This window comes from Ovis aries, chromosome 7, assembly GCF_016772045.2.
Source record: "Ovis aries strain OAR_USU_Benz2616 breed Rambouillet chromosome 7, ARS-UI_Ramb_v3.0, whole genome shotgun sequence".
In the NCBI taxonomy this organism is placed as follows: domain Eukaryota; kingdom Metazoa; phylum Chordata; class Mammalia; order Artiodactyla; family Bovidae; genus Ovis; species Ovis aries.
In genome coordinates, this window is record NC_056060.1 from 12,432,718 (window position 1) to 12,456,554 (window position 23,837).

At 40.0% G+C, this 23,837-nt stretch overlaps 2 protein-coding genes across 4 annotated transcripts in view; one reads left to right on the forward strand and one right to left on the reverse strand.

The window, feature by feature from the left end:
- HACD3 (3-hydroxyacyl-CoA dehydratase 3) overlaps positions 1-19,492 on the forward strand; it is a 31,013-nt gene extending 11,521 nt beyond the window's left edge. The window contains exons 5-11 of one of the 2 annotated variants that reach the window (XM_012180772.5): positions 247-298; positions 4,338-4,448; positions 11,069-11,196; positions 11,641-11,753; positions 14,182-14,288; positions 14,861-14,992; positions 17,821-19,492. In XM_012180772.5, the coding sequence (XP_012036162.1) occupies positions 247-298; positions 4,338-4,448; positions 11,069-11,196; positions 11,641-11,753; positions 14,182-14,288; positions 14,861-14,992; positions 17,821-17,897 (720 nt within the window). In that variant the 3' untranslated portion in view covers positions 17,898-19,492. Of the gene's footprint in view, positions 1-246; positions 299-4,337; positions 4,449-11,068; positions 11,197-11,640; positions 11,754-14,181; positions 14,289-14,860; positions 14,993-16,704 lie in introns of both variants that reach the window. The other variant, XM_060418871.1, reaches the window with a different exon arrangement.
- Positions 19,493-20,385: 893 nt separating this feature from the next.
- INTS14 (integrator complex subunit 14) overlaps positions 20,386-23,837 on the reverse strand; it is a 32,993-nt gene continuing 29,541 nt past the window's right edge. For both annotated transcript variants that reach the window (XM_004010239.6, XM_004010240.6), the window contains exons 11-12: positions 23,246-23,311; positions 20,386-21,232 (exon numbers count right to left, since the gene is read on the reverse strand). In XM_004010239.6, the coding sequence (XP_004010288.1) occupies positions 20,981-21,232; positions 23,246-23,311 (318 nt within the window). In that variant the 3' untranslated portion in view covers positions 20,386-20,980. The remainder of the gene's footprint in view (positions 21,233-23,245; positions 23,312-23,837) is intronic.

Below are 23,837 nucleotides of genomic sequence, written 5' to 3' on the forward strand. Positions count from 1 at the left end.
CTGGGAATTTTAACTTGTGGGTTTTTTTTTTTTTTCAGTTTATTTTTTTACTGAAGTATAATTAAAATGCAATGTTAAATACATTATTGCTGTACAGCAGAGTCACTCATTTATACATATATATACACATCCTTTTTCATATTCTTTTCCCTTACGGTTTATCACAGGATATTGAATAAAGTTCCCTATACTGTACCATACAGTAGTCTAACTTGTGTTCTTGGAAAACTTCTGTCCAAATTCTAGGAAGAAGAACGCTTAAATAAACTCAGACTCGAAAGCCAAGGCTCCCCTGAAAGTAAGTTGCCCCTACTGCTATGGTAGTTACCAGTTAACTTGTGACAGAGATGGGAGTATGGGTGAGTGTGAAACGGCAGGAGGGCTCGTATTGGGTGGATGAGTTTATGAGAAATCCTTAATGCCCAACGCTTAAGCTGTGCAAACCCACATCAAAAGTATTATTTACTTTTAATGTTTCCCTGCTGTTGGGGGGCCTGACATCATCTGAGTACACCAAGGTTGGTGTAGCAGAATGGAAGAACCTCAGCCTCCTGGACTGGCCTAGTAGGGTGCTAGGTGGCAGCAAGTCCTGCAGAGACCTGGAAATTACTGCATAGGTCCATGACTACAGTTCTTCCAGTCTGGTGGTGTTTTCCTAACTGAGATCACAAGGGCTGTGGTTGTCAGCCTTAATGATAGAAAGTATTCTGTATAGTCCTGCTGTTCATTAACCTTTTAAAAATTCAGCTCTACTTTTATGTCTGTCCAAGTGTGTCTGTCTCTAAGTGTCTTATCTTCTGGGTATCATAGATTAAATTCAGCAGCTGTCTTAAATTCATGCTTTATGGAAAGCGTTGTCCTAGGCCTTTGAGCTTTGGAGCCAGTGAATCCATCAGAGCACCTGTGCTCGAAGAGCTTATCCATTCTGGTTGGAGGACCATGCAGGTCTATACAAGATTAATGCTGAAAAGCAGAATGAATAAGTGTTCCTCATGTGTCCAAAATAAAAAAACTTTTCAAGTTTTAGTGGCACTTATTTGGCATGCCATAACTAGGGAAAGAGCTTCCCTGACAGCTCAGCTGGTAAAGAATCTGCCTGCGATGCAGGAGCCTGGTTTGATTCCTGGGATGGGAAGATCCTCTGGAGAAGGAATAGGCTACCCATTCCAGTATCTTGGGCTTCCCTTGTGGCTCAGCTGGTAAAGAATCCGCCTGCAATGTGGGAGACCTGGGTTTGACCCTTGGGTTGGGAAGATCCCCTGGGGAAGGGAAAGGCTACCCACTCCAGTGGCCACAGGACTGGAAAAGGTCAGTTTTCATTCCAATTCCAAAGAAAGGCAATGCCAAAGAATGTTCAAACTATCGCACAATTGCACTCATCTCACATACTAGTAAAGTAATGCTCAAAATTCTCCAAGCCAGGCTTCAGCAATACGTGAACCGTGAACTTCCAGATGTTGAACCTGGTTTTAGAAAAGGCAGAGGAACCAGAGATCAAATTGCCAACATCTGCTGGATCATCAAAAAAGCAAGAGAGTTCCAGAAAAACATCTACTTCTGCTTTATTGACTATGCCAAGCCTTTGACTGTGTGGATCACAGTAAACTGTGGAAAATTCTGAAAGAGATGGGAATAGCAGACCACCTGACCTGCCTCTTGAGAAACCTATATGCTGGTCAGGAAGCAACAGTTAGAACTGGACATGGAACAACAGACTGGTTCCAAACAGGAAAAGGAGTCCGTCAAGGCTGTATATTGTCACCCTGCTTATTTAACTTATATGCAGAGTGTATCATGAGAAACGCTGGGCTGGAAGAAGGACAAGCTGGAATCAAGATTACCAGGAGAAATATCAATAACCTCAGATAAGCAGATGATACCACCTTTATGGCAGAAAGTGAAGAGGAACTAAAAGCCTCTTGATGAAAGTGAAAAGGAGAGCGAAAAAGTTGGCTTAAAGCTCAACATTCAGAAAACGAAGATCATGGCATCCGGTCCCATCACTTCATGGGAAATAGATGGGGAAACAGTGGAAACAGTGTCAGACTTTATTTTTGGGGGCTCCAGAATCACTGCAGATGGTGACTGCAGCCATGAAATTAAAAGACGCTTACTCCTTGGAAGGAAAGTTATGACCAACCTAGATAGCATATTGAAAAGCAGAGACATCACTTTGCCAACAAAGGTCCGTCTAGTCAAGGCTATGGTTTTTCCAGTGGTCATATATGGATGGGAGAGTTGGACTGTGAAGAAAGCTGAGCGCCGAATTGATGCTTTTGAGCTGTGGTGTTGGAGAGGACCCTTGAGAGTCCCTTGGACTTCAAAGAGATCCAACCAGTCCATTCTGAAGGAGATCAGCCCTGAGTGTTCTTTGGAAGGAATGATGCTAAAGCTGAAACTCCAGTACTTTGGCCACCTCATACGTAGAGTTGGCTCATTGGAAAAGACTCTGATGCTGGGAGGGATTGGGGGCAGGAGGAAAAGGGGACGACAGAGATTGAGATGGCTGAATGGCATCACTGACTCGATGGACGTGAGTTTGAGCGAACTCCGGGAGCTGGTGATGGACAGGGAGGCCTGGTGTGCTGCGATTCATGGGGTCGCAAAGAGTCGGACACGACTGAGCTACTGAACTGAACCCACTCCAGTATTCTGGCCTAGAGAATTCCATGGACTGTGTAGTCCATGGGGTTGCAAAGAGTCAGACACGACTGAAGGGAAAATTTTAGAGCAGTTGTTTTCCAGCTATGTGCCATGGTACCCCAGGGATTCCCAGAGATGCTTTGGAGAGGTAGGCCAAGCAGGCAGGTACACTTCAATTAGAGCAGCTTGGCTTTTGTGTTTTATGTATTAGCGTCCTGAATAACACTTCTTATGGAAGTGTTCATAGAAGTCCATAAGATTTCTTATGGAAAAGATAATTTGTTGCTTTAAAAAAATTTTGAATAACCACTAATTTAGAGGAATTTTCTGCTTTAGAAAAGCAGAGGAGGGGAGAGGATTAGTGGAGATGAAGAAGAATGACATAAAAAGGCCACCTTTGGTGTTTAGAGGGATAAACTTCTGAAATATGTAAAAATTCTTACGTATGGATTATTTTATGATCTTAGAAAAAGCTTTTGCAGTTTTATCTAAATTCATAAAGTCTCCTAATAAAGTTCTTTAAATGGGGAAATGTAATACATTTTTGTAGTTTTGAAGAAAAAAAATTTAATTTGTTAAATGTTGCTATAAGTATGACTTTTTTGACCCTTTGAGATAAGGCTGTTTTTGATTGGACATACCAAGTGTGATTATTTGAGCATCAACCAAGTGTCTGTGCTGGATATCTCTATAGAAACACTGATATGTGGCTATAAAAATATGTAGGTAGGAATAAATGTGTAGCAGCAAAACCTGGACTCCAAAGCTCTTCTTAAGAATTATCCTTTCCTTTGCCCTACTCCTTTGACTCAACCATGGCTCTGTCTAAGCTCCTTACTCCTCCCTTAATTCCATTATTTGCTATGTCTTCGAAAACCCTTAGGCTGCAAAGTTAATGACCTTTATTCTCCTTCCTTCTTCCTGGTTTGCAGTTTTCCAGCCTTTGGTTATATCCTCATTCTTCCATCTTCCAAAGCCCTGATTAGATAACCATCTCATCCATGCAGACTGGGCCTGATACATGCTTCTCCAGCCTAAAGTCATTTTCTCACCTTGAAATTCTCACAGGATATTACCTGTCGCTCTCAATCTTGAAATATGGATTTTAGATTGGAAACTCTCTGAGGGGAGCATCATGTCTTAACCATCTTTGAGGCTCAGTGATGCCACTCACAGTATCTTGCATGTTTTAGGTGTTCACTTAATGTTTGGTTGGATGGATACATGGTCAAATAATAGATTTTTAAAATTCAGTTTTTGTTTCTTTGAGGTATTTGACCTATATGTCCTAAAAAAATTCTAAAAAAGAAACTGTAGATTATATTAAGATGACAGGAGCAAGGACTGAATATTTTTCCTGATAATGCCTCCTTAGCTAGTCAGTTATTTTTTGCCAGATGTAATTTTTCCTTTTCCTTCTTTGATTTGTTAAGTCTGTATACTTACCCCTCAAGACTGTGAGGGAAAAGACCTCTGAAGTTATGCCTTGGACTACAACGTTTCTTATAATTTTGCTTATCTGTTTTCTATGGGACTAAGAGCCTGGTTTGTGCAGACCTGGGCCAGGTATTTGTTGAGGAGCTTAGGGCACTCATGTACGAAAGAGGGATGCAGTCATCCAGGTAAACCCCACATACCTGTCTCCTGCTGTGACTACTACTTTTAACATCTTTCTCCCTTTCTTTGCTTTTCAGCTCTTATAAGCTTGAAGAAAGGATACCTGTTCATGTATAATCTAGTGCAGTTCTTGGGATTCTCCTGGATATTTGTCAACATGACTGTGAGATTCTTTATCTTGGGAAAAGGCAAGTACACAGTTTCAAAGCTTGCTTTCTTTTTTGAGTAGTTTGGCCCGCTATTCACCAGAAGTAACACTTTCTGCCTTTCAGCCTTCCACACCAACCCCTTCCACCCCCACCATATTTATGTAGCACTTCAGACCTTTCATTGTGTGTTCACATCTCTCACTTCCCATGACCTTGTGAAACAGGCTGCCTGGATGTTCTGTTCATTTAATAGGTGAGGAAACAGATTGGGAGATGGTCAAAGAAATGGTCCACATCCACCCAGCTAGCCAAGGGTGCATCTTGGACTAACATCCCTTTCTTATTCACTGCTTGATAGTTCATTTATAACTAACTAAATTGATGAGATACTCCTAGTGTCAAAGTTATACAGTCCTAAAGGGATCTCACTCCTTTGGAGCCTAAATAGACTAAATGGACTATTGTGAAACTGAATGAAAAGACTATCATAAAGGTATTAGTTCTTGCTAAATTAATTTTTATGTTTAGCAGAATTCTGGCCAAAGTAAATGACAATAGAACATTTTTGAGAATGTGATCTAAAGTATTCTGAAATTTTATTGTGAACCATAAATAGTAAAATTCGAGGGAAGAAACAGTAATGGGAGAGGATTTTCTCTATCTGCTATGAAAAAATAGTATTAATAGTATAGTATTAGTATAAGGATAGACTAATTAATAGAGCGATTAAGTAGCTCAAAAATAGCTCTTATATATTATTATTACAATACATTATGTAATATATAATATATATCCAGATTATGTATATGATAAAAAGGAATTTTGAATCAATGGAAAGGAAAATATTATCCAGTCATTTTTTTCTATTAGATGGGAAATCTATCTAATAATGTTCCCAAGGAAAATTGGCTTGATTTGCGAGGCAGATAATCTGTTTAACTCTTCTCATACTGTATATAAAGGGAAAAAAAAAATCCCCCCCAAAGACTTAGGAGTCATATATCAAAAAGTTAAGTCATAATAGAAGATATAAATAAACATTTATGAAAATCACATGTGGAGGGTTAGGATTTTCTAACTTTGAAAATAATAGAAGAAATCATAAGAAAAAGGTCAATGTATTTGATTACATAAAATGCCTAAATTTCTATATATCTGAAAATATCCATCCAAAACAACATTAAAGATTGAAAGCATATTGAGTTGAGCAAAATGAGGATGGAGGGTTGGTGAAAAATTGTAACAAATATTGGCAACTTTTTTTTTTTTTACATATAAACAACTTGTAAAATTGATTTTAAAATGTGAAAACTCTACCCAATAGATAAAGATCATGTACAGGCAGTTCATAAGAGGAAATAAAACTAATTTAACATACAGCAAAATGTTTAACTCAGTAATGGTGAAGGAAATGTATTTTTTATGTATCAGTTTTGCAAAGTTCTAAAAGAGGCCTAATTGAAAACAACATGTGCTAAAATAAACATAACAGTGGCTACTGGGGAGGGTGCATAAGTACAGCTCTTTGGGAAAATCATTTTGCAAGGTACTCAAGAACCTCAGTGACCCAGATAACCACGATGGTGTGATCACTCGTCTAGATCCAGACATCCTGGAGTGCACAGTCAAATGGGCCTTAAGAAGCATCACTACAAACAAAGCTAGTGGAGGTGATGGAATTCCAGCTGAGCTATTTCAAATCCATAAAAGATGATACTGTTAAAATGCTGCACTCAATATGCCACCAAATTTGGAAAACTCAACAGTGGTCACAGGACTGGAAAAGATCAGTTTTTCCTTCCAATCCCAAAAAAAGGCAATGTCAAAGAATGCTCAAACTACCTCACAATTGTACTCATCTCACACGCTAGCAAAGTAGTGCTCAAAATTCTCCAAGCTAGGCTTCACCGTAAACCGAGAACTTCCAGATGTTCAAGCTGGATTTAGAAAAAGCAGAGGAACCAGAGATCAAATTGCCAACATCTGTTGGCTCATATAAAAAGCAAGAGAGTTCTGGAAAAGCATCTACTTCTGTTTCATTGACTTTTCCAAAACCTTTGACTGCGTGGATCACAACACACTGTAGAAAATTCTTCAAGAGATGGGAATACCAGACCACCTTACCTGCTTCCTGAGAAATCTGTATGCAGGTCAAGAAGCAACAGTTAGAACCAGACATGGAACAACAGACTGGTTTCAGATAGGGAAAGAAGTATGTCAAGGCTGTATATTGTTACCCTGCTTGTTCAACTTATATGCAGAGTACATCAAGTGAAATGCTGAGCTGGATGAAGCACAAGCTGAAATCAAGATTACTGGGAGAAATATCAATAACCTCAGGTACACAGATGACACCACCCTTATGCCAGAAAACAAAGAGGAACTAAGAGCCTCTTAATGAAAGGGAAAGAGAAGAGTGAAAAGGCTGGCTTAAAACTCAGCATTCAAAAAATTAAGATCAAGGCATCCAGTCCCATTACTTTCTGTCTAATAGATGGGGAAACAACGGAAACAGTGACAGACTTTTCTTTCTCGGGCTCCGAAATCACTGCAGATGGTGACTGCAGCCATGAAATTTAAAGACGCTTGCTCCTTGGAAGAAAAGCTATGACCAACACAGACAGCATATTAAAAAGCAGAGGCATTACTTTGCTGGCAAAGGTCCGTATAATCAAAGCTATGGTTTTTTCCAGTGTGAGAATTGGATCATAAAGAAGTCTAAACACCAAAGAATTGATGCTTTTGAACTGTGGTGTTGGAGAGGACTCTTGAGAGTCCCTTGGACTGCAAAGAGGTCAAATCAGTCAATCCTAAGGAAATCAATCCTGAATATTCACTGGAAGGACTGATGCTGAAGCTGACACTCCAGTACTTTGGCCACCTGATAGGAAGAGCTGACTTACTAGAAAAGACCCTGATACTGGGAAAGATTAAAGGCAGGAAGAGAAGGGGATGACAGAGGATGAGATGGTTGGATGGCATCACCGACTCAGTGGACATGAGTTTGAGCAAGCTCTGGGAGACGGTGAAGGACAGGGAAGCCTGGCTTGCTGTATAGTCCACACGGTCAGAAAGAGTCGGACATGACTGAACGACTGAATAGCAACAACAGTAGCAACATCAAGAACCTTAATTATTCATATCCAAGAAGAAGAAGCAACTTAGCAGCAGCAGCAGCAGCAGCAAAAAGTAGTTGTAAAAAATAAACATTATGGTATTATTTATATTAGTGACAAATTAGACACTATGTAAATGTCCATGAATGAAAGATTGCTTTAGATTGTTCCCTCAGTGGAATGTTGTGAAGCAAACGTAAAGTATTTAAAGAGGTTGTAAAATATGGAAAAATACTTATGATAGACTAAAAAAGTAACAAACTTGTTCTTCCAGTTTGTTCACACCAATATCAAAAGGAGAAAGGAAACAACCAATAAATGTGGAATGATTGGAAGAAAAGGCACCATTTTCTAATGGCTTGAATGGAACATTTAAAATTTTTCTTTATTTTGTAAAGTAAATATGAGGAAAAATATGAGCATGATGGAAAATAAGAAACTGTTTAAAAAGAGAAAAAGTCCTGTAGACTATTTTATTCTTCAGTCCTAAATTTTCCCATCTGAGGTTTGTAAAGGTGAATTGTTTTTTGTTTTTTTTTTTTTGTGAAGGTGAATTGTAGTTAGCTCCAGAATCTTTAGAATGAAGTGCACGTTGTTTTTCCAGTCTTTCCTTGGATTTCTGCAAAGCACAGTAGTAAGCTAGTGAAAAACTTCCCAAATGCCTAGCACCTTATAGTCATGTGTAACCAGAAGTCCACTGATGGTTATTTAAAGAAGCAAAGGAAGTCTCGGACAGTTGTTCTCAGATCTATAGCTCTTACTAGTATGGATTTAACACAAGTTTCATGAGTAGGGACTTTCCAATTCATAAATAATTTATTTAACCTATCATAGTTGTATTGGTTCTGAATGTTCCTGTGTGAGCCTGCTAGCCATTAGGTGACCCACTCCAAAAGCTGCTAAATTATCTGGGTCATGTGTTTAAAGTTAGCTGCCTGGAGCTGTAATTTCTGTTTGGGCTCTGAGCCCCTTCCTAACCACCTATTGGAATGGAGCTGCTGTTGTAATTCTTCCCTCATCGGTCCTCAGAAGTATAGTAAGGACCTGGGCCTGGTACCAGGGTCATAGTCTGTCCTTTGTAGTTACCTCTTTTTGAATAAAAGGTGGTGGTGAATGGCAAATTCTACACATGTACTTGGTTTATTTACATAAACATGTATAAGCTGAACTCATGTTAAGGAAATAGCAAACTTGTGGAAACTCATGTCTATCTCTCTATTAATAAACTTTTTTTAAAACTAAATAAGGATTTTTCCTAATTATAAAAATGTGTTAATTACTTACTTTAACTCTGCCGTAATTCCGTCTATCAGAATGATAGATTCTTGGCACTTTATTGGATATCTTTCTAATAAACCCATGTACCTTTCTTAGGAAAAGTTGTTGAAGAATTATGAGACTAAAGGGTAGATTGTTTTTAAGGATTCTACTGTATACTGCCCAGAAAGAGTGTACTGTTTTATACTACCACTGTTTAAATCCTTGTCCATTAACATGAGTACCTTGTTAGTACTTTCAAGAAATTTTTTTCAGATCATAAAAGTAAATGGGCTGGAGCTTCCCTGGTGGTCCAGTGGTTAAGAATCTGCCTGCTAATGCAGGGGACGTGGGTTCAATCCCTCGTCTGGGAAGATCCCACATGCCTCAGGGCAGCTAAGCCCATGCGCCGCAGCTGCTGAGCCTGTGCACCTAGAGCCCGGGCTCCTCAGCAAGAGAAGCCGCTGCGAGGAGAAGCCTGCGCACGACAAGGAGAATAGCCCTGCTCACTGCAGCTAGAGAAGGCTCACGCGTAGCAACGAAGACCCAGCACAACCATAAATAAATAAATAAAAATGTAAAAAAGGAAATGGAGCAATTTAATAATGTTTGGAAAATGGGAGAAAACTGGGGAGGAGGTGTGGGGGGCCTAGAAGGGGAGGTGAATAAGCCATTGTCCCTCACTTAATATTTCCATACATTTCCTTTTAGTCTTTATTTTTTCTCCTGCAGGTAAAAGTTATCATCATGCTGTGTATACAGTTTTGCATCTTGTTTTTAAAACAGTATTATAAGCATGTTAGTGTTATTAATATTCTTTATAACAATCATTTTAGAAATCAGATTTTTATTCCTGAATGGAAACAAGGATGAATTTCCCATAAAATCAGATACAGAGCAACAAGATCTACTTTTATTTACCATATTCCAAATCTTAAGTCACAATTTTCTAGTGCAAAATAATGGAGAACCTGATTTGTCAAAGATAATTTGTCCAAAAAATTAAGAAGTGAATCTCTTGAAGAAAGATACCAGAATTTCACTGTAAATGGTGAAGAAAAATTGTGATTTTTGTCTTCACAAGGGACATTTAAAATTATGAATAAATTTTTTAATAGCAAAATTTAAATTGTAATTTTGCATTACTTCTTCAAAGAAAATAACTAATCAAATTTTGAACTTCCTCATTTTGTGGATTCACATTTGACTTTGTAGCAGGATTGTATAGTGGATCATTTTTGTGATTAGAGAGTGTTTTCAGTCTTGCCAGGGCCTGTTTTTTTCATTTGATATTTAAACTGTCTTCTTTTTGAGGAGCCTGCAGTGTCATCTTTACCGGTAACTTGCCTAACTCTGCCATTTCTTAAAAACTCTAATAGGCAGGGAGGCAAGAATCCTAAACCTTCACAATATGCAGGACTAAGAACTGTCTTGCTCAAAATGTCAGTGGTGCCCTGCTTGAGAAACACTAAGAGGAATGTAAGAATTCAGGATGTCAAGTGAGGATCAGCATGGAAAGTGAAGGATATTAAATTATGGACCACTCCAGATTGATACCACAATTATTGACCTCAAATAAGCAACAACTCATTTTGTTATGTAATATTCCATGAAATAGATATACTATAGTTTTCTCAAACTTTCCATACTTATAGGTTTAGATCATTTCTGTTTTAGTGCTCTTAAAAATATGTAATATTTCAGAGAACAGTCTCCTTGCTGAAGCTTTTATTCTTTTTCATTTTAGATTTTTTAGTTAGGATATATTCTCAGAATGAGAATTAATAGGATTAAGTATATAAATACAATTAAGGTTTTTGAAAGTTAATTTTATTCAGTACTTTTGTACCTCTGCATGTATTTATGATTGTATAGTTTTGATATTTTAAAAAGCTAGGTTTTTCATTCAATATATGTAATACAGTTTTAGCTTTAAATTAAATGAGATAATGGACTGGAAGGGAATTACCATTGTGCCTGATACATAGATTTTTCAGCATATAATAAGTGAGTGAAATCTAGGTATGCTTTTTTTCTTGCCTTTTAAAATTGAGAGGGGCATACAAGGTTTATGTGTTAACTTACTGGTAACCAATAAAATTTACTAATTAGGCCCATGGAGGCCTGCTCCCCTCCAGCTTAGTTGAGTAGTGAACTTGAATCTGACTGGATGTTTGTTATACTTTTCCTAAAGTTCATTTCATGTAAAGGCTTATCTAGATTGCAAAATACTTGTGTGTTGGCATTTGCCAATTGATTTACCTTTAATATGTGTTTGTCCCATAGAGTCCTTCTATGACACGTTCCACACTGTGGCTGACATGATGTATTTTTGCCAGATGCTGGCAGCCGTGGAATCTATCAATGCAGCAATTGGAGTCACTAAGACACCAGTGATACCTTCTCTTTCCCAGGTATTGAGCAGTTGATCTCAAGGGTGGGGAATGCAGGGTTTTGATGTTTATTTAGTAGGTATTCACACTTTGTTGAGAAGTTTCAATGAGTAAAAATACCTGTTTGCAGAGAAATAGCATTGTTTTCTCTGAATACACACACACACAAAAAAATCTGTCCAGAAATACTGGTACTGGCTTGGGTACTTTCACATTTCTACCTGTTGCAGAGAAATAGCAGTGTTTTATCTGAACACACACACACACACACACACACACACACACACACACACACAAACAATCTGTAACACTGGTACTGACTTGGTACTTAAACTTGTTCTAAGCTGTTCTGTCTTTTTCTATGTACCTTGAATTTAATGGGTTTATGTTTCAGATAACACATTTATGTGCTGTCTTTTACGAATGTATTTTAAACTTTTTTTTTCTTCTGGGTCTTTTTAACAGCTTCTTGGAAGAAACTTCATTTTGTTTATCGTCTTTGGTACCGTGGAAGAAATGCAAAGCAAAGCTGTGGTTTTCTTTGTGTTTTATATATGGAGCACAGTTGAAATTTTCAGGTGGGTACAAATGCCAGGATGGTGTTTGAGTGCTCCTTCGACTATGGATAAGACTGTCTTATCCAGAGTCTCATTTTATTTGAGATTAAAGTTTCATGTGTGGAGTTCTACCTGCATCTATGTGCTCTGCAAAGTTGAGATAGTGTTTTTTTTTTTTTAATTAAAACATTAAAGATACTTTTTTAGTTAAAAATTTTATTTTTTAATTAATTTATTATAATTGGAGGATAATTACTTTACAATATTGTGATGGTTTTTGCCATACTTCAGCATGAATTGGCCACAGGTATACATGTATCCCCCCGATCCTGAACCCCATGCCTTCTTCCCTCCCTACCCTATCCCTCTGGGTTGTCCCAGAACACTGACTTTGGATATCCTCCTTCATACATTGAATTTGCACTGGTCATCTGTTTTACATATGGTAATATACATGTCTCAGTGCTATTCTCTCAAATCACCCCACCCTCACCTTCTCCCCCTGAGACTAAAAGTCTGTTCTTTACATCCGTGTGTCCTTTGCTACCCTGCATGTAGGATCGTCAGTACTGTCGTTCTAAATTCCTTATATATACGTTAATATACAATATTTTTCTCTTTTTGACTTACTTCACTCTGTATAATAGGCTCCAGGTTTATCCATCTCATTAGAACTGACTCAAATGTGTTCCTTTTTTATAGCTGAGTAATAGTCCCTGTGCATATGCACCACAACTTCCTTATCCATTCATCTGCCGATGGACATCTAGGCTGCTTCCATAAAAGACTAGTCAAGTGCAGTAGTGAGGAGGGGGAAAGAGTAGGATGAGGAGTTCGATCTGTAACTGTGAACAATCAATCGAGATAATGCACTACCTTCGGACAAGCCTATTATTTTTTTTTAATTTTGTTTTGGCCTTATGCCATGTGGGATCTTGGTTCCCTGACCAGGGATCGGACCCATGTCCCCTGCAATGGAAGCACGGAGTCGGACTGCCAGCAAGTCTGAGGCAGTTTTTTTTTTAAAGCGCTTCAGTGGATCATAATACCAGCCTGGACACTGGGGAGCAGAGGGAGAGATCCAGAGAAACCAAAGGCCTATCTTACCCTTTAGGATCTTGCTGTCTTGTTGGAAAGAGAGGACTCATTCACATGGAAAAATTCTTGAAAGGGCTGAAGAAACATGTAACTGAAGAAACATCCCAGGCTGGATGAAGTACTGAAGACCAGCCTTCGAGAAGGGATGATAGAATAAATCTTTGGCTATAAGATTACTGACGTTTGAATTGACCTCTTATCTGATTCTTCTATTTTTGATTGTCAGTAGAAGAAGTTATCTTTTAAAAAAATAATTTTGTTTTTGGCTGTGCTGGGTCTTCATTGCTTTGTGCGAGCTCTCTCTATTTGTGGCGAGTGGGGGCTACTCTCTGGTTGTGTTGCCTCTAAACCACAGGCTCAGTCGATGTGGCGCATAGGATTTAGTTGCCCTGAGGCATGTAGACTCTTCCCAGACCAGGGATTGGACCTGTGTCCCCCCCATTGGCAGGTGAATTCTTTATCACTGGACCACCAGGGAAATCCAGAAGTTATCCTTTTCTTAAAAAAAAGATCTGATTAAAGTAGATGTGTTCTGTACCAGACCATACATATTCCATACTTCTTCCCTTTCCAGCCAAGTGACCATTGGTTTTGCAAACTGACTCCTCAGTTCTGGGTTTGGTGATGTTTTGGTAAAGTTGACAGTTAAGAGGGAGAAAAGACATTAGCAGCCCTAGATTATGTCTTAACTGTAGTCTGCATCCCATGGCATCCTGTATACCCTCTAGTCTACTTAACACAAAAGTGAAAGAGATTATAGGTTCTTAATAGTAACTTTTACTGTTTGGGAGAAGCAAATTTATGTTAGCTCTTTTTAAGTAGAGTATGCCTGATTATAGATTAGAGGTCTTTTTGTATACTTTAATTCTGGGAAATGTTCATTTAGGCAGAGATAAAGTGTCAAAGTATCTGTCCTTACCTACTTGGAACATAGATCAGAACCAGGAATAAAGCCAAAATGCTTCTGAGCATCTGTTCCATGTACGGACCTTTTTCGTAGAGGGTTCTTTTGAGACCTAAACTTACTTTGCCATTATCGAGAATTCATATCATTTTGGAGAAGGAAATGGCAGCCCATTCCAGTATTCTTGCCTGGAAAATCCCATGGACGGTGGAGCCTGGTCGGCTACCGTCCATGGGGTCACAAAGAGTCGGACATGACTGAGCGACTTCACTTTCACTTTCGCATCCTTTGAAGATTGGAGGAAGAGCACAATGGGAGTTCATTAATGGGAGTTCGTTAATTCTGCTAAAAAGCCATGTGTGAGTGATTGTGAAATTACTCTTCTTGAATGATGTTCTAGAGTTGCATTCAGTGGTTTTTAACATGTGAATGCCTTATTTCCAATAGGTACCCCTTCTACATGCTCTCCTGCATTGACATGGATTGGAAGGTGCTCACATGGCTTCGTTACACTGTGTGGATTCCCCTGTATCCTATGGGATGTTTGGCAGAAGGTACTTTAAAGAACTCTAGGTGTTATATCTTACCTCCACTGAGTAGCCAGACCTCTTTTCCTCCCTCTGCCAGCTTTAGTCTGATACACGGGTGTTGAACTTTTCAAGAATTTCTTTCTAGTGGTTTCCTTCCACAATACTCCTGCTGTCGAGACTGTTCCAAGGAAGTAGTTCATTTTGTTAAGGTTTGGGAGCTGGGTGGTCATGCATTGCCTGCTTCCTATCTATATGGTAGTTTTAATCTTCCAAAGCAAGTTCTTATTTATGACTTCATTTTATTATGACAAACACCTAATGAGTGAGTCAGATAGGTACTTTTCTCTCCATTTTATAGAATAGGAAGCTCAGTGCTATCAAATGACTGTTCCTCATTTACCTTTGCTGTCAGCCTGAAGGCTTATTTCCTAGGAAAGCTAGTGGGGAAAAAAGAAGAGGCGTGAGCCTGTTGTACAAAGGGAGGAGGAAGCATTTTCAACAAACCTAGAACCGAAACTTTGAGGAGTTAGAAGGTTCTATCGGTAAATGTAATTGTATTTCATTTGCTTCTAAAAAGTTCTTGTTTCTGCTTTCAGCTGTCTCAGTGATTCAGTCCATTCCAATATTTAATGAAACAGGAAGATTCAGCTTCACACTGCCATATCCAGTGAAAATCAAAGTTCGATTTTCCTTTTTTCTTCAGATTTACCTTATATTACTATTTTTAGGTAAGTATTGGCTCCATAATAGACTCTCTTTCTGTTGCTTCTTAGAAGGTAGTTAGATGATTCAAAGTTTTAGAAATCCCTGTTAGTATTCTTGCTTTCAAAAGAGTGGAAATAAGTTTAAGAACGAATTACATTGCAGAACAGACCCACTGGAGAATATGCCATGCGGAAATATTTCTTCCCACATCTTGATTGGCTGAGTTCTTTTCTTGAAATGCTCTTGGTCATTCAGACTTTCCCATATTTCATGTTTAAAATAATGTAAGAAACGCTTTTAAAACTGAATAAAAAGCTCATTTAACTTTTGCTGATTTCAGTAGCAGATTCCTTATCCAGAGGAATTGTTACAGAGGTGGTAACACAGCTGGCAGCAAGGAAGAAGGCAAGAAAGGCCTCCATTCAAGCAGCTGCAAGACATCAGAAAGCCTTCTGCCTGACGATAGGAAAGCCCCCTATTCCTCATGTAAAACCTTGCTTATCAACTTTTATATAAAATCATAAATTCTTAACTCATAAAAACTAGGGACCTCCTGAGAACTAAAAGAAGAGATAGAGGAGTAAACCTAAATTACTGCAAAGTTGAGAGATTTAAAAGCCTTCCTAACTAGGAGGACTGTTTACTCTGGATAATGTTCTGACACATTTTAACATGATTTCTATGTATTTCTCCCTGTTGTATTTCACAAAAGTCATGAGGTGGCCTCAAGTATGGCTGTTTGGTCTCCTGGCAACAGAAGGATGTGACAGATAGTGTACTAGCTATCTTCTTCTGTGCAACAAATTACCCCAAAATGTCGCAGCTTAAGACAGCACACAGTTGTTATCGCGCATGTATTCTGGGTCAGGAAGCAGGCAAGCTGGATCGGCTTGGCTCGGGGACCCTCATGAGGTTTCAGTCAAGCTGTCAGCTCAGTTGGGGCTATAGTTTCTGCAGACTTGACCGGGGCTGGAGGATGTACTGCAAGCTCGCTTGTGTAGCTCTGGGCAGGAAGGCTTCAGTGTCCTGCCATAGTACTTCTCCATGTGGACGCTCATAACATGGCTTCTCTCCAAAGCAAGTGATCTGGAAGAAAGCCAGAGTCAAACTCCCTTTTTTTTCCTTTAAAAAATTTACGTATTGTTGAAATATATTTGACATAAAACATTGTGTAACTTTAAGGTGTATCAGTTGTAATAAGATTGCCATTGTAGTGATAATTAGCACTTCTATCACATCCGCCCTTTTTATAACCTAAACTCAGACTTACTGTTACTTTTGCTGTGTTCTCTTTGTTACACAGATCAACCTTGTACAGTGTGGGAGGGGAATACACAAGGGTATGGGATACCAGGAAGTAGGGATTACTGGGGACCAGCTTGGAGACTGGCTTCCCCAGACCGAGAGAGAGACCACGAAAAGTGAACCCAAGAAGTTGGAAAGCCCAGTGATCTTGGTTACTTATTTATTTGGTTGTGCCATGCATTTTGTGGGATCTTAGTTCCCCAACCAGAGACTGAACCTGGGCCCTCGGCAACAAAAGCTCAGAGTCCTAACCACTGGACCACGAGGGGATTCCTGGTCTTGGCCATTTAGAAATGGGGGAGAAGAGAACTACATCCTTTTGGAGCCCCTCGGAATCAGCGCATGGCAGAAGCGCAGTTAAATAAGACATATTATGAGTGCCCTCATAACAAAGGTTACCTTTTGTTCCATGTCTTCTTTTCCATTTCAGAAAGGATATTACCCATTTCAGAAAGATTTCAAACCAAAAATGTTACAGTCTTTGGTGCTTGAAGAGAGTAAGCATCACTTTGGAAAATGCCCTCATTAAAAGAGCTCTTTACTTCTATTCCCGCATAAGACTAGTACTGCTGTAATTAAGCTGCATGCAATGGACCTACTGAGAGTAGGAATAAATACTGGAAAGACCCTTAAAATATTTTACTAAAAAAGATGAATGTTAATGTTCACTAACCCTAGTGGCTTTTCCTTGTGTTGCATATTCTAACTTACAAGTTTCTATACTCATATTTAGCTTGCCTACAATGAGTGTGTAGTTGTTCTTATTCTTGAGAATGATACCCTAAATCTGCATAATTTAGGAGCAGTATAACAAGCAATTATATTTGTGTATAGATCAAAGATTCATTCTCTCACAGTAAGTCTATAAAATAAGTGTTTTTAACTCTATTGTACAATGAAAAAAATGGAGGTGAGGCTTCGCTACAGAACGCCTCAGTGATCACGTGGGATTGAAATTTTTTTCTGGCTCTGAAATCCTTTGTTTTCTAGTTCACTAAATTTTGCTTCCTAGAAAAGTGTCTCACACCTTTTAGGCTATTGCTTAATACATAGTATTGCCTAGCCTTGAATTAAAAATTAGGTTCTCTGTTTCAGATTTGTATATTTCAGTTTATGTAAATCCTACCTTAAAAGAAAGGAAAAAAAGAATATTGAATTCTAATTAATGAATTTTTTAGGGGTGAAGAGTATTGATGTCTTACATTGAAATACATAAAAAATGAGATGGGAATGGGTATGTGATTAAGTAAGTGTAATAAACAAAGTTTAAATTTAGGTGGTGTTCACTGTACAATGATTTAATCTGTATATCTGAAAATTTCCATAGTAAAGCATGGGAGAAAATGACATTGTAAAACCCACTGGGGGAAAACTGAACTGTCTCTAGTGCATTGTTATTGTGTGTTCTAGGCTGTGCTTCTTGAGGAAATGCAGGAAGCACGGGGCTGTGGGATATGAAAAACAGACAGCTAGGGACTGTTCTACCCCAAGAACTTCCGCTTATAAACAGAGACAAAGATTCTAATTGGCCTTTTTTCTTTTCCAGGGTTATATGTAAATTTCCGTCATCTTTATAAACAGCGCAGGCGGCGCTTTGGACAAAAAAAGAAAAAGATCCACTAAACGGAAGAGATTTAGATGACTTCTTGCCAGTTTGAGCCTAATCTATAGTTCTTACAGTTTCACCTTCTTGTACTGATGTAAAAGTTTTTTTAAAGTTAAATGATTAAATTCTCAGTGGCGCTATCTTTTTTTCCCCAGTAACATTCCTGATTACTGTATTACCTTAGTGTAGTCCTTGCATGACATGGATTCCTGACACCCGATGACAGGTTCATTCTTGCCTATTCTGTTAGTGACAGCAAAAGACTCAGCCATGCCCCCACCCACCCCATCTCCAGTCAGTCTGTTTCACAGGCCCCAGATACTTCTTCAGTGCCCCGAGGCTACCAGCTACTGGCCATGTGCATAGCTGAGGTGTGTTCTTTGCAGCTATTGCTTGTGGGGAAAAAAACCCCAAAGACTACGTAGCTGTATAGGAGGCTCCAGAAGTGACTCAGAAAAAGACCTCATATATTCTGTACCCAAGGCGCTGCTTGTTAAGTGGGTTGGCATTGATTTTTTTTGGGGGGGGGGATTAAGTTTGACTCAGTTACTGATAAAAACATTTCTGAGTCCAGGTAGGGCTGGAGGACACATATTACCTGAGAAACTTTTGGTCTCTAGCAACATCTTAACCTGCATGGGCGCTGGAGAGCCACAGGGTGATTTGAGAGAAACCAGTCAGAACCTTGGAACACCATGATCACTTACATCATTTGTAGCTAAATCATAGCTGTTTTCAACATGAAAGAAAGACGAAAACCTTAGTTAGGAAACAGTGAGACTGTTAGAGTTCCAAACCCAGATGGCACTACAGGGATCAAAAAGGTCAGTCTGGCGATGCAGCCTGTGGCACGCTGGAAACTTCAGAGTAGACCACACTAAAAGTACCTAAGAACTGTCTTAGGCTGTGCACAGACAGACACTCAGCCTTCCTTCCCCTGTACTGAGTTCATGTACTTGTGTACCTGTCAGAGTCAGCTGGTGAGACTGTCTGTTTTTGAACATGCCTCAAAAACACCAGGTTTTTATTTTGCTGTTGTTTCACCTGTTTGCAGTAGGCCAGTGAAAACAGTGAGCACTCTGGCTGAAGAACCACCATCTGAGCCTTAATGAAGATTCCTTACAGGAAGTCCACCAACAGAGGAGGAAAATCTTATATGACCATCATCAAAACCATCAGTTTTCCCTAGTACATTCCAAGTAAACCAAGTAAAATAAGTAATGTTTGCCTGTAAGAATTTAAGGCATGATAGCTCTTTCTGTTCTGCCATTCCCACTGTTCCGGGGGAAGGGGGACTTGGATTATGCTGTTTCTCTGAGCCCAAGATGGAAACTTGGTTTGACCTAAAGACATCTGGTTCGTATAGGCCTAGACGAACCAGATGTCAAGTTCACTGCACTGAAGGATATTTTGCATGTGTGCAACTTCTGTCAACATTTGTCTGTATTAATTTCTGGTGTCTTCTCAACTGACTTTCGTAATTGGGCAGATGGGCTTTACAGTAGATTATGCTGTAAAGAATCTTGTATTATTCATTGTTACAAACCTTACTGCTGTCTGAAAAAGCTAAAGATTGTGTATTTCTATTAAAACATTTACAGTCAAAATCCTAGTAATTTGTGTTTAAAGATCATTTAGTCTAATGGTTTCTAAATTATTAGTGATAAATTCTTTTGTTTATACAAAATATTATATAGGCATACCTTGATTCATTACACGTCACAGATACTTGCATTTTTCAGAAAATGAAGATCCCTGTGTTGTCAGAGGATGGTTGGCTTTTCTTTTTTTTAACCAATAAACTAGTTTTTACTCAAGGTGTGTACATTTTATCTTAGACATAATGCTACTGCACACTTAACAGACTGTAGTATAAACTAACATTTTCATATCCTGGGAAACCAAGAAATCTGTGATTCGCCTTATTTCAATACCTGCTTTATTGTGGTGGCCTGGAGGTGAACCTCCGAAATCTCCGAGGTATGCCTCTATAGCAGTACAGCGTGTTATTAATAAATAAAACATGGTTGCTTGGCCTGGATGGCAGGGGAGCTTGGTAGAGAATGAATACATGAATATGTATGGCTGAGTCCTTGTGGTGTTCACCTAACACTATCACAACATTTTTAGTTGGCTATACCTCAATACAAAATGAAAAGTTTTAAAACAACAAACAACATGGTTGCTTGGGCTGAAGCCTATGGGAGTAATTCCTTAGGACGTTTACAGAGCAATCTGAAAAGCACTGATGATGTAAATAAATCCCAGGGAAGCTTGATGACTTGCCCAAGGCCGTGAATCTAGCTGATGAACTAGAGCTATAACTGACTACGGTGATGTCAGAACCTGGCTTTAGGCAGTGAGGCCTAACCAGTGTCAGAAATAAGGAAGTCAATATGGAACCCAAGGAACCTTCAAGAATCTATGCCACTTAGGAAGCTGAAATTATATTTAGGTTATAGGAGAAACCCAAGGCAAAAACCTACTGGTTTTCCAATGAAACCATTTTATAGAAAACCAAATATTTTATTTTCATTAAAAAATTCTGAATAAATGAGGATCATACATTTATGGTTGCTTGTTTGTATAAGTTTGGTTGTTTAAGTTTGTATCTCAAGTTACACCCAAAGCACCCTAAGGGTTGCCACTGACTTTTTTGCCCAAGTTTTAAGGAACTTCTGAAACTTAGGAATGTTGGGTTTGTGTTTAGCAAGTCTCCTCTCCCAACCACAGGTACTTGAAAATGTCCCTATGGTTGGGAGAGGAAAGGAGTGGAGAGGTGTTTCAGGAACAGAACCCAAGCTGTTGGGTTTCCTGAGGATGGTGGAGAGGGCTCTACACTTAGTCCTTCAAGCGTTTCAGGAGATGTTCCCATTGTGGGAGCAACAGTTGTCTTTGGGATTTAAAAGACTCCGAGCTCCAGAAAGCAGCTGCCCACCTGCAGAACATTCTTGGAGTAACAGAGTCAAACCTGTGAGGGGTGCGTCTCAGGCAGTCTCGGGAAGGTCTTCGGGTAGCTGCTGCAGAGGTGAACAGACTGAAAAAGTTTTTACCCGAAATCATTCTCACTTGAAAAAATAGAACGCTTCCAAAGTCAGCGTCATATTCTCTCTGCACTGCTCCCAGAGAAGTCTGTCTGCAGAGGTGTGATGTTGTGGTCATACCCAGCGTACTCAGAGGTGCCAGTACTGGCCAGCTTGAGCTGCTGGGCAGCGTGGGTCAGCTGGAACGCAGCGTCGGGGTGAGCCGTGTCGGGCAGCAGTGTGCACTCCCTTTCTAGCATGTCCGCCACCCCTTTGAGCAGGTCCAGGAAACCAAAGGCCAAGGCAGCCTTTCGTAAACGGTTCAGCTCCTGAAACAAAACACCAATGTTCCTAAAATGTATTCTCATCACATACTTTCTAAGTGCTCACTGTGACATATATTCCCCTTGACCCCCAAACTTAAATGAGTGTTTTTATATCAGAACAAATACTTGTACAGAGATGCCAATAATAAGAGGGTGTGATGACATGCCTGGGAAGTAGTTTCTCTACAGGTGGTCAGAAGGCAAAGGACGACAGGTTTCTGAAACTGAGGTTATCCTCACCACAGTTCATGACCACTTAGGCCAAACATGGTGAGGTGCTTTGCATACATCATTTCATGGACAGTACTCGTAACTCGGCTTCCCTGGGGGCACAGTGGTAAACAATCTGCCTACCAATGCAGGAGATGTGGGTTAGATCCCTGGGTCAGGAAGATCCCCTGGAGAAGGAAATGGCCACCTGCTCAGTATTCTTGCCTGGAGAATAATCCCATGGACAGAGGAGCCTGTCGGGCTATAGTCCATGGGGTCACAAAGAGTTGGACACGACTTGGCGACTAAACAACAACTCATAACTCGGAGGATACTTCATCTCTGTTACTCAGGTATGGAAAAGGCTTGCCCAAACCTCAGAGGGTTCTGAACCCTTCGGTGCCTCTCTGGCTGGAGCCTTAGACTGAATGACAATGAGTATGTCTGGAGGAGTCAGGAAGTCAGACCCCAAAGACTGTCTCAGAAAGAGAAGTCACAGTGGATGGAAGCAGAGAAACATGAAATGCCCCATCCATCACTTAGCAGTGTGACCCGGGCAAGTTGTGGGGCCTCTCTGGGTGTCAGTGGCCTCATTTACAAAACGAGGCTCACCTCTGCTGTGCCCACGGGAGGGGCTGACACAGCCATCTGGTAGAGGCCTTTTCCCGCTCTGTTATGTAGGTTATAAAAAACCAGAAGAAAGAAACAGACTTTCTGATCACCTTTCTCCTATCATCTGTTTACAAATGAAAAGTTCAGAAGAAGGCCAAAGTATAGACCTTGAATAGACAGCTCTGCAGGCAGGCAGGGGCTGCAGCCACAGAGTGGTCATCTAGGGCCAATATGGATTAAGGACTTCGGTTAGGGGGAGGAATGGTGGGCTGAACCACTCTCTGGTTGAACTCTTGCCTGACTTCACCAGCTCGCTACATAATTAGGTTTGAAGACATAAAGGTAATGAGATAACACCCAAAGCGCCTATGTTCTCTGGAAGAGATGCTAGCCTGGGGATGACTGTGGGTACGATATTTTAAGATTAGCAAGTTAGGACACAGTTGACAATACTGCATACCTCATACTGCCACTTAATTTAATTTCAGCCAAATATCAGCAGGACAGGAGAAGTGAGAGTGAACTGAAATGCCGCCCCCGACCCCCCAACTCCACCCCATCTCTTGTGGCTTGACTCCACCACTGGTTCTGCATTAGTGAGGTATGATCCTGGAGGGCCATTCTTTTGCAATTTATAAATGTATATATTTTTTAAAAGGCTCACTTTCTCTTTAAAAGGCAGGTGAAATCCTATGTCTCTGACCACAGATTGAGCCTGTGCCCGCGGCACGGCAAGCATGGAGTCTGAACCACTGGCCCGCCAGGGAAGTCTCCTAAGTGGGCCATTTTAGAAGTCATTACCAGCAGCAGCTCCTCTGGCAAAGTACGAATGTTCTGAGCAGACACCATCCCTGGAAAACACGTCCACTGGTTGCCTTGAGTTAGACTGGATACCCACTTGGGAACAGTGGGGAGCGTTAAGGGCTATGGCTCACAGGTCCTTTCAGCTCCTTCCCTCAGCCGTTCACAGCAGCACCAACACAGAGAGGACCTGCCAGGAGACCCAGCGCAGGGTCCTGGATTTAGGGCAGGCACAGACCTATCGCTTCTACTGATTTTACTGAGGAAAAACTGGAGGCACAAACAAATGTTTCTAATTCCTGTCCATGTTCAGTGTTCACACTACTGAAACAGTTTGTTTCCGGCAGGCAGCACAGAGCCCACCTTCGACTACTATAATTCCTACAGTCTCACCTTATAGAATGTCTGTGTTTTTTCAGGTAGTTTCCTTGCATTTCTTAAAATCTTCTGTACATCTGTCTGTACAGGGTAAAAAGAATTCAACGTTAGAATTCTGTGGTAGAAAGGGAAAGAATACAAAAGGATACCTTTAAATGGAAAAAAATTGAAAATGAGGAGTTATAGTGTAAAGACGAGCCTCCCTTCTGAGTTAATGTTACTGTTCAGCATTAGTAAATCATCTCTCTCCTTCAAAAGGCTTGATGATGCTAAAGCTGATGGTGACAAAAATGAGCCTGTCTCACAAAAACACCCCCAGTAAACCCATACATCTATGGGCAGCTGCTTTTCGACAGGGATGCCAAGACCATTCAGTCGGGGGGAGAAGTCTGTTTAACAAATGGTGCCTGGATAACTGGATAGCCACCTGCAAAAGAATGAAGTTGGACCCTCGCTTCATACCATACCCACAAAATTGACTCAAAATGGATCAGAGGCTTAAATGTTAAGAGCTAAACCTATAAAATTCTTACCATAAAACTTACTTATAAAACTCTTAAAACAACCCAGCAACAAAAGAAAAAAACTTGGCAAATGATCACAGCAG